Source organism: Mauremys mutica, chromosome 6 (assembly GCF_020497125.1).
Source record: "Mauremys mutica isolate MM-2020 ecotype Southern chromosome 6, ASM2049712v1, whole genome shotgun sequence".
NCBI classification, from domain to species: Eukaryota; Metazoa; Chordata; order Testudines; family Geoemydidae; genus Mauremys; species Mauremys mutica.
The window spans coordinates 33,372,494-33,389,868 of record NC_059077.1 but is presented as its reverse complement, the minus strand read 5'-3'; the positions used below and the strand labels follow the sequence as shown (position 1 = coordinate 33,389,868).

At 40.5% G+C, this 17,375-nt stretch overlaps 1 protein-coding gene across 1 annotated transcript in view; it reads right to left on the bottom strand.

Moving 5' to 3' along the window:
• IL31RA (interleukin 31 receptor A) overlaps positions 1-17,375 on the bottom strand; it is a 101,010-nt gene that overhangs the window by 29,311 nt on the left and 54,324 nt on the right. Inside the window, 7 exon segments of the mRNA XM_045022081.1 lie at positions 376-592; positions 1,563-1,645; positions 2,091-2,256; positions 4,438-4,583; positions 9,242-9,417; positions 11,575-11,698; positions 16,431-16,594. Coding sequence (XP_044878016.1) covers positions 376-592; positions 1,563-1,645; positions 2,091-2,256; positions 4,438-4,583; positions 9,242-9,417; positions 11,575-11,698; positions 16,431-16,594 — 1,076 coding nt within the window.

Sequence of the window (17,375 nt, the reverse complement as noted above, 5' to 3'; positions counted from 1 at the left end):
GTGACTCCTATTAATGGCCTTATAAACAGGAAGCATATTACTAATAGGAAAATATATGACAAGCTGAAGTACAATGACATACCAATGCTTTAATACATTCTCTTCCTACCCAGAGTATGCTGTTCCATTAATCTATTGCACTTGTGTTAAATAAAGTAGTGAAACTAGACAATCCTGTACTGACATAGTGAGAAGCTAGATGACTTAGTAGGTCTTCTCCACCTGTAGAATCCAGGACAAAAAAAATCTCAACCACAATTTCACTTTCATTGCAACAGTACTTAAAACAGGCAAAATGAATAAGCACATGGATACAGAAAAGGCTGTTTCAGTGATCCAAGGGAATATCTACCAAACCATTTTAAAACAACGTACTTTTTTCACCAATAGATGGAATTCTTAGAGTAGCCTCAGGAGACTCTCCAACAGAGTTATATGCAACAACAGATATCACATAGGCTTCCCCCGTTAAAAGGAGCTTGGCCACCTTGTCAGTAGTGTTGTGTGTCATTTTAAAAGAAGCATTGTTTTCTGGACAGTACTGTATTTTGTAGCCAAGTAGACACTCCGAAGATGGATATCCTTTTAACACCTGTTTAAAAATTAATACAAAAGTTGTGTGTGTTTTGTAATACTGCTTCTATAATCAAAAGCACATTGCCAGGACTCCAGAATTGTTCCCTTCTCTACTTCTGGATTATTTTCAAGCAAACATATTTCAGTTTCTCAGTAATCTGTTTTCCAGTTTGCCTCGTTTGGTTACTCAGAAAAGATTCCTGAAAAATATTTGGTGAGCCCATCAGAGGGTCAACATCCAGAATGTTCTTCCAACTGCTTCATAACAGAAATTCTGGAAACAATTTGAAATGTTTGAATATGCCAGTGGGTATATTGGATTACTTTCTGGATAATTAACAATGTTGAATTCTAAAAACAGATTTTATTGGATTCTAATAAATATAAAGGCTTAAAATTACAATTGGTCAAATAATAGCAGCTGAAAATATTTATACTATGAATATTACTGTTTTTCTATCAAATTTATTCAAGGAATTAAGTTTTTGGAATAAGTTGTTCAACAGATAACTGCAATACTCAAATTATTCATTTTTCTTGCATTTGACCAGCTCAAATTAAAATATATTTTATGAGTATTTCAATCAAGATTCTAAAAGCACAATGTTACCATTCAGTTCTTATCTCCAGCTTAGTCAAGTGGTGATAATTTAATGGAGGTTTCAAAACTGCAAATTAGAATAGAACAATGAGAACTTATATTAACTAACTAGTTATATTGACTATTGACCATCATGGCTTAGCAGTCAGTTTTTGTAGATCATGTTGAATATGATGTCAGCATGGTCATAGGGTAAATTCTGACTGCAAAGTTGTAGTCAACATCGTGTTACTTAACAGAAAACTTCTGTAGGTTCTGTTCTAGCTTTGTATGGAGCTCATCTGAGCCAGACTTGACAGACCTTTATGTCCTATAACCACAGATGATAAAATGCAATTTCTACTGGAAGAGGCAGTTTGGATTTTAAAATCATGGCTGTACATACCTTCCACATAAGATGCACATATCTATTTTCAGCTGACGGTGAAGGTTCAATTACTCTCCACAAATCCACTTTTCTTGAAGGAGCTAGTAAAACAAACGATAAAAAGTAGAAAACTTGCTGTTGTTTTTTAAAGAAGATTAACAGCAGTGTTGAATTTTTTTTCCCTTATTGATCCTTATATACCTTCTCTCTATGTTGCTATCGGTCTCTTATTTCCATTCTTTATGGTCATTTCGCAATTCTTTCCTAGCTCTAGATTTTTATTTCTTTTAAACAATCCCTTTTTTTCTCCTCCATTCCATATTCCTCACTGATCAGATCTCTCTGTCCCTTTCAGTTTATCTCCTTTTCTGCCCTCCCCCCTTCTAGCCATCTTTAATTGAATGTATTTGTTTTCACAATTTCAAAGCAAAACTATGACATCAACCAACTGACAATATGCTGAAAATAGTCTGCTAATATTAACTTCTGTGCCAAAAGATTCAAAATTAATCTTGTGAAAAACTATGTTGTAAACAATTAGCCTGCCTTGTTGTTCTGTTCTTCCTATTTCCTCTTCACTCCATTCACTCCAGATTTCTGATTCAACACCAACACATTGAATGGCAATAGCATACTCTGTAAAATCCCATAGATCCGTGAGATTAAATGATGTTCTTCTTTTATTTTGATTCATAGTGAAAGTAACTGTTTTCTAAAAGTGAAAATATGAACACAAAATATGTTGTCTTTATTAACAAAAAAAATAAACCTCAGCAGATACTTTATCTACTTAAAAACCTCAAAGACCATATCTATCATGCCTCCCCGATCACCCCTCCATTATAAATCAAAGGGAAAGCAACTCATCTTGTAAATAGTGCTTCTGGGTGTAGCTTTCTCATTTCTGGATCTTTGCAATTGTTTCACAAAATCGGCACCAGTTCTTAAGGTTACATTTTACCCTTAATGACAGTAGTAATGGAGTAGAGAGCATAAGCTAGGCTCTCTGTTGACCATTGCGCCCTGCCCTCTCTGAAGCATCAATGCTGCCCTATAACTGTGTCAGTCATCTCCAACTGCATGGGAACCAAAGGTCCCAGCAATAAACAATCTAAAGATAATCAACATATCTGTACCAATGAAAAAACAGAAAAACCAAGTGCCAAGAGAAACTCCCCCTGAAAAATTATCCTCTAAACTCTGAGGGGAAACATGTAGATGAGTGGCAATAATGATCACTTTGAAGAAGAAGAATGATATGGTTTGTAATTTTCACCTACTCTAAAGAGGTAATCAGAACAAGAGTCTCAGCCCAGGAAAGCAGGGAAGTTCCATGATTGTCCCACAATAAAAATGAGAGCAAAGCTAAAACATGCAGTAACCACGAGCCCGACACCAACAGTGGGAATAGGGTGGATTTTTTTTTAAATGTATACTGAAAGGGGGTAAGATAACCTCTTAAATCAACATTGAAGAAGATAATGAAGTGTGACAATCAATAAGGAAAGGGGGAAACACTCAAATCTCAGCCAACTGAAAAGAGAAATGCATAAAACACTTTTGGGGTGGGAGTGGGGAGTTTGGCTACCCCTACGTTGGAGACAAGCTTCAGAGTACACACAGTCTGAAATCAAAATTACCACCTGGAGGGAAAATCCAAGAAATAATGCTTTGTAAATCTGTGGAGAGAAGACCAGAAATCTACAACGGCACCCCTGGTGGCTGCCTTGTCTCTTATTAAGTGAGCCTTGATATGGCTTCTTTGTTTCAGCTCAGCCAAATAATAGCAAGACATCCCTGAAATGGTCTCCAAAACAAAAACAGTTTTGTGGATCTTCTACAAATTTTAATTCACTCCAGTTAGAACCCCAAAGACTTAACACTGAGCATATGAAAAAGCGCTTCCCTGGGGAAGGACATGTGATTATAGGAAGAATGTTGGCTGATAGGTTCATTAACAAGTGGAACTTCAACACTACCTTGGAGAAGAATGTCAGTTAAGTCCACAGCCCCATCTCTGTCCTATAAAATCTAGTTAAGGTAGATCCATCACTAGGGCATGATGCTCACTCATTGTGCAGATTGAAGCCATTGCAGCCAGGAAAATGACTTTCCGTGTAAGAGACTTAAACTCACAGGAACTGGGTGGTTCAAAGAGCTTTCTTTCATCAGCTATGTCAGGACCACATTCATAACCCCGTGACAAAAGGGTGTTTTTTTTTAATGGAAGGTTTTAAAAGTATCAAGCCATGCAGAGACCTTCAGCTAGTTTATGATAGGCTCAAATAGCTGCTAAATGTATCTGGAGTTATTTTTATAAGTTGGACTCAGACAGATGGACAGCATGGACAAGCTATTTTTGTGAAGGGCAAACAGAGGGGCCCACAGCAAACCATTTCCACTTAGAATTGTAGGTCAGATGGATTGTGAGATGCCAGGAAGACATAAGCCACCTTCTCGAACACACTGCTTACACATTTCTACCCTGCCAGGAGCCAGGCTGTCAGAGAACCATCTCCTACTTTTGTTCTAATCTAATCTAGAGTAAACATAACTACTGTATTTGCCAGAAAATAATAGGAAGAAAAACATGTTTGATTGTTGGTCTGACTGAGGGTACCTCCAATGAAATTTTCCTAGGACAAGTAAGGAGTCAGATGGCTCTGAAACAGACAGAAGGGCAAGAACAATTTACCTTTGACAGTGAAACAGAAGGTCTTATCCATCTCTATTTTCTAATATTCCAATATCATCCATGCTTCTACTACATTTGATATGTATATGAGTTATTAGTGATCTTACATCCTTGCCTTTTGTCATCAGCATTTAAAAGGATCAACATTTACGTCAGTGACAAATGATCTAATATTCTGAAAATAATGATGTAACTTACCGAAGTATTTGAATTTGTGTTTCTGTATCGAAGACGACAATTTAAATCTAGTAATGCTGGATCAGGTTTGTCCCAGGTTACGTTAAGCGATTGCTTTACACCAGCAATTTTTTCTACTGAAACTATCTTAGGAGGCTTAGTTTTCACTGAAATTAAGAAAAAAGATTCATACTTTTAATAGAAAAAACATTCTACAACTTGACTTCAAATAAAAGTTTAGAATAGTTTGAGTATGTAAATTCTAGGAATAGTTACTTTATTATTCTAACAATGCAAGTTGTAACAAATTTGCACATATCAATGCATATTACATATATACCAACTGTAATTATGAAAAACTACATATAGGACAGAGATTACATACACAGCTAAGTATACTGTTTGTAGACTAACTTGCACACATGTGCAAGTTTCTTTCAAATCAATACATTTATAATGTGACCACCACATTTTCCTCTCAAAGGCAGGGGACAGAAAATAATACAGCTGCAGCTGAGTCCTACCTGGAGAAATAAGGGAGAACTCAGCTGGAAGATGGTTCAGGGGTGACAGGAGTTTGAGGGAAGGACTGGCAGAACTGTTAGGGATTGGACAAGTATTGAGAGGAGAGGAGAGACTAGGCTAGAAAACTGCTGCTGATGTAATGGTGGATGTTACAGTGGGAAGTACCTACTGAGGAGGTTGTACTTTTTTTCCTCAGTAGGATCACAACACAGGCAGAGTTTTCACATGAATAAAACTGTACTGTAATTCACGAGTCTTTATGTAGATATAAAAATGTGGATTCTATCCTATTCAGATTCTAACCTAGCTAAGCTATGACAAAGCATGAACAGAGGAAGAAGTGGAATCAGGCAGGATGGAGGGAGGAAGAGGTACACAACATGTTATAGTTGCTTGGTTTTGTGATAATGGATTTATTTATTTTAAATAATTAACTAGAAGAATGGCACAGTGGAGTGAGCAATGTAGGTATTCTGGGAAAAGATAAATCCATCTGTTTACTTAGAGCCAAATCCTAAAATCCTTTTGAATGCTGAATAGCACTTCAAATCATCCAATTTAAGTCAAAGTGCTACTTAATATGCCTGATGGTTGAAGAATCTGACCTTCATTTACTAATCCATAAAATTTCAGTAATTTACACTAGTTCTCCCAGTCATTAGTTTAAATATTGCAGTAAATAAATGTACTGCATTACATGTACAAGACTGGAAGGGCGTTTAATCACACATTGGTAATGCACTAATGAGAGTAAAGTTTTTCAACACTACTCTGTGCAATATGCTGAGAGAATTGATATGGAAAGGCAAGGAAGCACAACAATAATCAAAAACCTTTTTCAATTAGAGACATACAAGTCTTAAAACAGTTGATGAGCTCTCACTGGACAAATCTGAACATCAGAGAATCACAGTGTTATTTGACACAACTGACGGTTTCTGTTCAGGAGACACTTAAGTTAGAGAAGTGACTGGGTAGGCAATATAGTAAGAGCAGGGACTGCTCCAGGCACCAGCACGCCAAGCACGTGCCTGGGGCGGCAAGCCACGGGGGGCGCTCTGCCGGTCGCTAAGAGGGCGGCAGGCAGGTTGCCTTCAGCAGCATGCCTGCGGAGGGTCCGCTGGTCCCGCGGCTTCGGCGGACCTCCCGCAGGCGTGCCGCCGAATCCGCGGGACCGGGGACCACCCGCAGGCAAGCCGCCAAAGGCAGCCTGCCTGCCGTGCCTGGAGTGGCAAAATACCTAGAGCTGCCCCTGAGTAAGAGTCAGACTGACACAGCTTGCATGTATCTGGTTACAAAAAGAGCTTTTGCCAATATGTTAATCTCTTCAAATATATAAATACATTTTACATGAAAATATTACTTACAGTATATATTACACTTTAGAAGGGAACAGCAAGGTAATGTACTTTGATTAATAAAATTTTGTAAATGTTCATACAGTAATGTAGATTCAATTCTGGCTTTTGGGTGGAGGGTGCATGGGAAGGGTTTGTTTCTTCTTTAAATAGCATGTTCTTGCCATCAATTGAAGAACATGGCTGCTTTGATTCTGCTTCCCCACTGAATCATCCATACAGCCCTACGCAGATACAAAATTTGTATCTACATGCAATCCGCAAAAATGATCCATGGACATAAAGCAGATTTGCTGGGTTCTAATAATCCATATCAATGTATTCCATTGCTAATTTTTAATGGTAAAGGTGCAAAACCAATGTAAGAGAAAAGGGTGGGGCTTTTGCGGTATTTCTTTTATATAGGCCAAAATTTTCAAAAATAAAAGACCTAAACTTTGGTACATAAATCCACATTGAGGCACTCCAATAAGTAGCATGATTCTGAAAAGTGCTGAGCACCCACTAACTTCAATCTTTCTCTGCTAAGGGTCTCTTTCTCTGCTACTTCTCCTCTGTGCCTATGCCCTCAAACCAGTAGTCCAGCTGTGGACTGCTGACCAAGGCTGAAATCTGACACGTATATCCCCTAGTGCTGTTCCCCTTTCTCCTCTAGGAACACCCACAGTTGATAGTGCTGATCCCCTCATGAGGAGCACAATTACTGAAATGAGGACATTTCTGGAAGGGAGAGGTAGAAATACATGCAGGTGCACATGCCTTGGAGTATAACTTAGGGAAAGTATGATCAGGATCTTGGGGGTTAATAATGTGGAGAAGGGGTACAGAGGGGCAGATATTGCAGTCTTAGCCAATAAATCAGCTGCAGAGTGGGGCACATTGCGGGGGAGGGCAACTATATAAGGGTAGAGAAGAGGGGAATATCTGTTTATAAAGTTAAGGAGGTTTACTGGCTGAAGGAGCTGTCAAAAGACAACAGAATCAGTGTAAGGCAGCTCCAGGGTGGATGTTAGGGCAAACCATACATCAGTTCAGGTGCGTAGTGTGGACTCACTCAAATCAGTGCAATGCAACCAACTGAAGAACAATTATTCAAGTGTTAAGACAGAAAAGTCCCAAGAGGTAGAGCCCTCTACCATTCTCCTTGTAAACTGGTTTCTTATAATGCTAGAGTACTGAGTGACACCAAAGTATAGTCTTTACAGCCAGGATTTGAATTTGGTTCTCCCACATTGTAAGAGAGGGCTAGAGGGTAGTATGGAGCCAGTCTCTGTCAATCTCTCCTGCTTAAACTGTTCCACTATGTGTAAATACTTAAATAGTAATGGGGAGAGAGAGAGAGACTTTATAGCTTGGTGGTTAGGGCACTCACCTAGGGGGTGGAACACCCAAGTTCACATCCTTGTTCCAATGGTTAATTATTTAAAACAAAGTGGAACAGCTTCAATAAGAGAGATTGAGATCACCAAAATATCCCACAGCCCACTGGCTAGGGCACTCACCTGCAAAATAGAAGACGCAAGTTCAAATCCCCTGCTCAGGCGGAGGGGGAAACGACCTTGGGTCTCCCACATCCCACTGGGCTAAAAGGGAGGCACCACCACCATCCTATTTGGCAAATGCCACCTCCTCACTCTCTCCCTTCCCCTTCCCACTTGCCCTCCCCCACCAAAAAAGCTGGCCAAAACTATTCAGCAAATTCACGAATAGCTTCAATCAATCACAAATGGCATTTTTGGCAGATAAACTATTCATCCAAAAAATATTGCTCATTTCTAATCTAAAGGCCTGAGACCCTCAATTCTTTGCAGGTTCAGTAAGATGTAATGATCAGGAAAGACACATGGAAATTGTTTTGCATAAAATTCATTATACCTTTGTGCAAATGTGAATTTATTAAGTTAAGGTTGAGAAAAATAAGCATCTGTATAATTTGAATGGTTTTTTTTCAGTTTAGGTATAGTAACAATGACAAAAAGTTGTTAAGAAATACGAAATTCTTCAGAAGAACATTTACTAATTCAGTTACATTAAACCTGACCATGCCAACAGACTATTGAAATGTGTAACAACATTGTCATTTAGTAATAATCTACCTTTCCACTTGATATTTTTGATACATATTTCCATGTGTTGCAGAAAAATATGGTATGACATTCACAAGCGATTTAGTAAGAGAAATTTAAATTAAAAAGCTTTTCAGAAGGTCTTCTTACACTTTCAAGTTATGTTTGTTCAACTGAACTCTTCAGCACATATAAAATCCTTACCACTCACGGTACTTGTGTTGACTAGGTCTGCCTTAAACTTAAGTGGGAAAGAGACATAATATTTAATACTCAAATTGTAAGCTCCTTCTGGCAGGGACTGTGTTTTTTGTTATCTATTTGCACAGCACCTAGAACCAAGAGGTGCTCGGTCTATGAATGGATCCCATAAGTGCTGCCTTTTTACAAATGAAGAACATACAGAATGTAATAAGGCCTAGAGAGAATTTCTAAAGAAAAATAAATTGATAAAGATTTCTGTTTTGGCTGATATACAAGAAACTCAATAGGTTATTATCCCAATTACAATCTGAGGAAGCAAGGTAGAATGCCCTAGATCCAATGTATACCAAAGAGACTCTCTTTCAGTCTATTTCAAACTTGCAAACTTTCCACACTTTTTCAGGATTCAGTTAATCTTTTCCCAGAGCAAACTGAGGACTGTTATGTGCTTGCTCAGAATGAAAAGCTATAAAAATGTGGATCACCCCATTTATTTCCTATTCTAAAAAGCATGCTGTATCCTCAATTTGATATTCTATTTTTATTTTTTGTTTTAAGGTATTTCACTTGATTTTTATAAGAAAGCTATTTTGTGTAATTAAATGTCAGCGTGGTTTTATTTGATCTCGTTATGTAGTACTTTATCTTTAAGTATTTTACAAAAGAAGTTACCTATTTTATTCATATTTATAGGAACGCAATCAGATATGCCTACACCCAAGGCATTTTCAGCTTTCACCTGACAACAATAGTCTTCAGCAAATGGAATATCTGGGGGGAAAAACGAACATGATCCGTTGTTGCTTTGACAGGTATCCTCTTGAAATGCATCCATCAAATTTTGATCCCTGTCATTATAAAAAACAAAGAAAATTGAATTTGCAACCCTTTCTTAAATCAAGGACAACTAAAAGAGTTAATGGGCTTAGTTTTAATTAGAGAGGCAAGGTGGGTGAGGTAACATTTTTTATTGAACCAACTTCCGTTTGAGAGAGAGAGAAGCTTTCGAGACCTGAAGAAGTGCTTTGTGTAAGCTCAAAAGTTTGTCTCTCTTGCCAACAGAAGTTGGTCCAACAAAAATATTACCTGACCCACCTTATCTGTCTAATATCCTGGGATCAACACTGCTACAACAACACTTCATAAAATGTTAGATTCAATTAGCAATTACAGTTTAAAACAAATATTCACTAAATTCCATACAACAAGCTATGTTCTTCAAGTGAACTTCTCTTAAAGGAAGCTTAACTACCAATAAATGCCATTCCCTTAATGTATTGCCCCTGCAAATCCATACTGTAGGATTTTGTTCAAGTCTTAGTACCATTTAAAAGCTGTTAACTGTTAAGGAGGCATATGTGCAGCCAGCACGGATCCAAACAGATGTAATTGCAGTGAAAACAGCCATGTTCAAGGAGCAGCAGTGAACAGAACAATCAATTTAACGGGGAATCCATAAGCCTAGTTAATAGCAGGTTAAAATCCTAAGCAGGAGTATTACAGATAGATGTACACACGCAGCACCCCTCTTGAAAAGCATTTCATAGCAGGATGCATGAACACAGAAGCATCCTCCATAAGAAAAAGGCAAAAAGCAATGAACTGCCACATACATTTCAAGTATGGAAAAAGAAAAGCCCGACTGTACCAGTGACAAGATATACCATGGGAGTAGGAAACAAGAGAGACTTTTTGAAAGAGTTTGTTCCATTTCAGCACATGCTTTCCTCATAGATAGTATGTGATGTGAGACTAACAAAACCTGTTTCATTTCATCTGACCATAAACAAAATTCTTCATCAACTACAATGCCTCTCAATCTACCCACATTCTCTCTCCCAGTCCCAGTTTCCTTGCCCAGCCAGTACCAGTCTTCCCCACCACCTCCACCAGTTCCTTCTGACTAGAACAGGCTGCTTGTCCTAATCTACTCTTTTCCCTCCCACTAGGTCCAGCTCTTGTCTCCTCTGCATTTAAGTGAAGTGGCTTCCTCCTCCATGCTGCCTGGATAAAAGCAAGGGAGTCACTGAGAGCACAGAAGAGAAAGGCTCACTGCCCTTCATTCTGGTGTCCAGTCCCACCTTGGCCCAGAGTGGACAGGAGCAGCAACTACATGTCCAGCTTTGCACTCCTGGGCTGAAGAAGTTTGCTCCACTGTGTGAGGGTAACGCAGGCACAGCCCAGTTAGGCCAATGAGAACTGTGGGGGAGGTGCCTGTAGGCGGGGCAGGAGGGCCCCTCCACCTAAGATCCGGAAGAACATGTCGCCACTTCCTGGGAGCTGCCAGAGATAAGCGCTGCCCGGAGCCCACACCGCTTACCCCAACCCCTTGCCCCAGCCTTGAGCCCCCTCCTGACCCCAAACTCCCTCCCTGAGCCCACACCCCCTCCCACTCCCCAACCCCCTGCTCCAGCCCCCTCCTGCATCCTGAACCCCTCATTCCTAGCCCCACCCCAGAGCCTGTACGCCCAGCCCAGAACCCATACCCCCTCCCACATTCCAACTCCCTGCCTCAGATGAGAGTCCCCTCCCACACTTCAAACCCCTTGGCCCCACTCACAGCCCGGAGCCTGCACCCTCAGCCAGAGCCCTCACCCCCTCCCACACTCCAACCCCCGTCTCAGCCCAGAGCCCCCTCCCATACCCGAAACACCTCATCCCTAGCGCCACTCCAGAGCCTGCACCCCCAGCCAGAGCCCTCACTCTCTCCTGCATCCCAACCCCCTGCCCCAGCCCGAGGGTAGGGGAGAGCAAGTGATGGAGGGGAGGTGGAGCAAGTGCAGGCAGGGCCTCGGAGAAGGGGCTGGGCAGGGGCAGAGCTTTGGAGAAGGGGCAGGGTGACCGTGTTCAGTTTTCTGCTATTAGAAAGTTACCTAAGCCCAGTAGTCTGAAAATGTAAAGTGTGTATTAATGCCAAGTACTGTTACTGCAAATTAAATATGTACAGTTAGTTTCTACTTCAATCATTCCAAAACTTTCTTATGAGAAAGGTATTAGATACTTACTGAATATTAACCTGAGCGTATTTTGTTTTTTTAAGATAGGTAACTTTTCTTGCAGTCCATCTGCGAACACAACGGCCAACATAAAAATAAATGCAGGTAATATTTTTTATCTTGTCTGCAGAGACTGTAAAATGAGATAAAAACAAGAATTGATCTTCAGAAAAATAGCATGTTGTTATAGTACATTTAATTTTTTATTTTAGTACTTCTAATCTCCTGTAGATAACTTCCGTAATGGCTTTTCTTGTTTTAAGCTAATGGATTTCCTTCTTTAGTTGAACCAGCAGAACATTTACCTAGGAAAACTTTTAGTTATCTAGTGAATGAAAACTATCAAGATAAAAAACAATCTCTGCCCAAACCTGGTATAAAAATACTAACCAATGATGTAATGTAAACTGCATCTACTCTGCATCTAAGTTCAGTCTCGGGCATTAAACAAACAAGTCAATTTTGGATTTGGATATTGTGGCATAGCCAGTTTTCCAGTAGTGGGGAAAAAGAAAAAAACAGTTACTCACCTTCTCATAACTTGTTCTTCGAGATGCGTTGCTCATATCCATTCCAATTAGGTGTGTGCACGCTGAGTACACAGTCATCGGAAAGTTTTTCCCCTAGCAGCACCCACTGGGTCGGCTGTGGAGCCCCCTGGAGTGGTGCCTTCATGGCATTCAATATATGACCCTGCCAACCCGGTGCCTCCTCAGTTCCTTCTTGCCGGTTACTCCGACAGAGGGGAAGGTGGGTGGCTTTGGAATGGATATGAGCAACATATCTTGAAGAACAACAGTTACAAGAAGGTGAGTAACTTGTTTTTCTTCTTCGAGTGATTGCTCATATCAATTCCAATTAGGTGACTCCCAAGACTTACGTAGGTGGTGGGGTCGGAGTTATGGAATTGCTGATTGGAGCACCGCTCTGTCAAAAGCTGCATCATCTCTGGCGTGCCGGACGATGGCGTAATGAGAGGTGAACTTATGTACCGAGGACCAAGTTGCTGCCCTGCAGATTTCTTGTATTGGGACCTAGACCAGGAACACTGCTGTTGAGGCCTGAGCCCTCATGGAGTGTGCCGTAAGAGCCGGGACTGGTATTTTGGCCAGCTGATAGCACATGTGGATGCATGATGTGATCCAGGAAGATATTCTTTGAGATAAGACTGGGAGCCCTTTCATCCAGTCTGCCACCGCTATGAACAACTGGTTCGACTTCCTGAATGGTTTAGTGTGCTTGATGTAAAAAGCTAGTGCTCGCTGAACATACAGGGAGTGCAGCCTCTGCTCACGGCTACTGGCATGAGGCTTAGAATAAAAAACAGGCAGGAAAATGTCCTGACTAGTGTGGAAGTGTGACACAACCTTAGGAAGAAAGACTGGGTGAGGTCTGAGTTGCACCTTATTCCTGTGGAAAACCATACAAGGTGGGTCTGAGGTAAGGGCCTTTAACTCAGACACCCTCCTTGCTGATGTAATGGCGACCAGAAAGGATATTTTCCATGACAGATAGAGAAGGGAGCGAGTCACCAGTGGTTCAAATGGGGGGCCCATTAGCCTGGAGAGGGCCAGGTTAAAGTCCCACATGGGGACAGGCGGTCTGATCTGGGGATGTAGGTGTTCCAGACTTTTGAGGAACTGACCAACCTTAGGGTTGGTGAAGACAGAGCATTCAGATGCTCCCAGGGGGAAGGCTGAGGTAGTAGCAAGGTGTACCTTTATTGAGGATGCTGTTTCAGGTGCAGAAGGTACTCTAAGATGAGAGATACAGGTGCCTGACAAGGGGGTGTACAACGCTGGTCACACCAAGTAAATCTTTTCCACTTTGCCAGATATGTGGCTCTAGTGGAGGGCATCCTGCTGATGAGTAGGCCCTCCCTTACTCCATGGGGTTCAGCCATGAAGCTTCCAAGCCATGAGGTGGAGGGACTGCAGGTCAGGGTGATGAAGGCGACGGTGGTCCTGAGTGATCAGGTCGGGAAGGAAAGGCAACGTGACCGGAGAGACCACTGATAGTTCCAGGAGCGTGGTGTACCAATGCTGTCGAGGCCACGCTGGTGCTACCAGAACCTCCTCCACCGCTACCCTGGTGAGAAGCGCCCGCACCTCCTGGATAAGGAGTTGCTCATGAGAAGGGTCCCTGAAGAGGGATGGTGAAGGGCGGTGGGAGAGAGGGTAGGAGCAGAACTGGAGAGAATATTCCACTTCTACCATATGGAGAACCCAGAGTCCAACGTTATTCGGGACCAAGCACGGTAGAAGTGGGACAGATGATTCAAGAAAGATGGGGAAGGATCCGGAACTGAGGCTGGTGCACCATCCTCGGGCGCAACTTCAAAAGGCCTGCTTTGAACCCAACAACGGGTTAGTCAGGACCTGGCCCTGCCCGGGTGGGGGTGTTGAAGGCTTTTGTCTGCCATTCCTACCCCTTCTCCTATAAAATTCCTGCCTCGGCTGAGGAGGGTAGAAGCGCTGCTGCGGCTTGAAATGTTTATGTTGGGTTGCCGGGGTGTGCATACTCAAAGATTTCATGGTAGCCCTGGAATTCTTTAGGCTATGCAGCCTAGAGTCACAAACAGGTCCCGCATGGTCTGTTGAACATCCCAAGGCCTGCAGCCATGAGCTACGCCTCATGGCGATGCCCGAGGACAAGGTACATGCTGATTCCGCAGCATCCAATGAGGCCTGTAAAGAGGTTCATGCCACCGCCTTGCCCTCCTCCACTATCACTCCAAACTCCTCCCTAGATTCTGTTGGCAACAGCTCCTTAAACTTGAGCATCAAGTTCCAAGAGTTGAAGCTGTATCTACTCAGAATTGCCTGCTGGTTGGCAATCCTGAGTTGCAACCCCCCCCTAGAATATACTTTGTGCTCAAATAAATCTAGGCACTTGGCATCCTTGGACTTAGGTGCTGGGGCTTATTGTCCCTGCCTCTCCTTTTCATTTACTGCAGCCATTACAAATGAGCAAGGTGGGGCTGGGAAGGAGGGCCGTCTCTCCCCAGCAGCCGAAGCCCTGGAGCTGGGCAAAGTCACCTCCATCACATTAGAAAGGTAAGACTACTGATATTATTATATGAGTTATGTGCTTTTATTTGTAGAACAAAAAAAAATTTTATTATTAAGTTTTTTTTATATAGTGCTTTTATCCAAAGCGCATTACAATAGTTAGCTAATGGTACAAACATAATTTGGAAAGGTCATTACATGGTTTGCCGAGATACTCAGCAATTTTCAGGTGTTCCACACAAAAAAAAAAGTTCGAGAACCACTGTTCTAGATTAAAGAGCCCATTATCAAATTTATTTTCCCCATGTAGGTACTTATAGACTAAGCAAATCCCATTCACCTTTTCTTTGTTAAACTAAGCAGATTGAGTGCCTGCAGTCTTTCACTAATAAGGCATGTTTTTTAATCTTTTAATTGTTCTTATGGTTCTTTTCTGAACCTTCTCCAGTTTATCAACATCCTTCTTGAACTGTAGACAACAGAACTAGAAATTGTATTTCAGAAGCAGTTACTCCAGTGCCAAATCCAGAGATAACATAACCTCCCTACTCCTACTTGAGATTCCCAGTTACACATCCAAGGATTACATTAGCCATTTTGGCCACAAAGTTGCACTCAGAGCTCACGTTCAGCTGATGCCAAATCTTTTTCAGATCACTGCTTCCCAGGATAGATTCCGCCATTCTGCAAGCATGGCCTGGATTCTTTGTTCCTAGATGTCTGACTTTATATTTGGCTGTATTAAAAGCCATATTGTTTGCGTGCACACAATTACCAAGCAAACCAAATTAAATGAAATAGTAAAAACACTCCAATTGCCCAACAGTCGCAGGTTTTATTGAATGTGTGTAGTCATCCCAAAGACTGAACTAGACATCAGGAAGTTGGTTTCAGAAAAGTAGTTCCAGTCTTAAATAGCACATTTTGTCTTGGGGTGGTCTTTAAAAAGATGGTGGGCAGATTTTCAGAGGTGGTGGGCACCAAAAGCTCCCACTGATAGTCAGGATGTGCATACACTTATGATATACATTATTCTATCAACAAAATAGAACTGCACATTAAATTGCCCAGTCAAAACACAACAGTTATGGATTACTTTTAACATAATGATTAATATATGGACACAGTGTTTGCAAGAAGTGCCTTACTGAGTATTTTTCACTAGGGCTCAGCGGAGGATGGAATTTCCATTTCACAAAAGATTTCGAGATTTTAAAGTTTGGTTTCATTCTGAATTGGAACAAAACCTGAAAATTTCAAAATTCTTTTGCAAAAGAAAATTCTGGAAATAAAAATAACTTCAGATTGACTTAAATGTTTCATTTTGACAAAAAATAATTGTTTTGTTTTGATTTTTATATAACATACAATACAAAATTTTAAAAAATTCAAAACAGTCATTTCAAAATGAAAAACCAAAATGTTTTCTTCCAAAAATGTTGAAATGTAATGTTTCAATATTGTCAGAACTTTTCCTCATTTTTCTCCCTAACCAAATTTTTGCAAAACGGACATGATTTTGCAAAGCATTTCAATTTCAATCAAACTACATATTCCAACAGAAAATGGTTCAAAGTTTTTCCAGCCAGCTCTATTCTTATCTTATCTTGTGTGAGTTCCTTTTAACTGTAACCTTAACTGTGAATTTCCTGCATTAGTAATACTTGGTTTTGGGTTAATAACATCCCAGTAATTTATTTATTTTTTGCCCTTAAGGAGCTTATCAAATATGTACTTTCAAAACAGGCTCCATCTTAATGTAGTTTTTGTCTAGGAATACCCAGGAAATGAAGTTATTAATAACTTAATGAATCTACTCTAGGTCATCAAATACTGATATGTAAATCAAATTACCTGATTTTATATCTTGCATAGAATGAAAATCCAATTGGTCTTCAACTAAAGCATCTTCCTCTCTCACATTAACATAGTCTCGATCAGTGAATGGATAAAATAAAGAGCATATACTGTGATTTGTTTGGCAAATATTATCACAATCTGTCGCCATAAAAATGGGTCTATTACCAAAAACAAAGAGCAGAAAGAGGAAAACACTTAAAATCATTTTAAAATATAGGGGAAAAAAAATATTTAGAGGTTATCTTCCAACAGCTCTTCATTAAAATTCATTTTGCACCAAGTGTATATTTTCTCTCTAGATAATTTAATCTTGACAACCATAATAGGAAGCATTTTATGAGGTACTTTCCTAATTCTTCTGCAGAATCTATTGCAGAAGTTAATGGATTACTTTACCAAAGAAGTTTTTCCACTCACTCTGTTGTGTGTCTTCTGCATATCTATATTTTCTAAAAGTCACCACGTTTTTCATTATTTAAAACATGTTAATCATCTTCATGTTTAATACCCTCAGTTGTAACCTACTTACAATTCATAACATACTGTCTCAGGAGGCTTATTAGAAGACCAATTAAAATTACTTAATTACTGGACCAGACTAGACCAGGGTATCAAGACCCATTTTAGACATAGAATCATAGAAATGTAGGGCTGGAAGGGACCCCAAGACTTCACTTAGTCCAGTCCCTACACTGAGGCAGGACCAAGTATACCTAGGCCATCCCTGATAGCTGTTTATCTAACCCAGGGGTTCTCAAACTGGGGGTCAGGACCCCTCAGGGGGTCATGAGGTTATTATGTTGGGAGTCACGAGCTGTCAGCCTCCACCCCAAACCCCGCTTTGCCTCCAGCATTTATAATGGTGTTATATATATATATAAAAGTGTTTTTAATTTATAATGGGGGGGGGAGGAGTCGCACTCAGAGATTTGCTGTGTG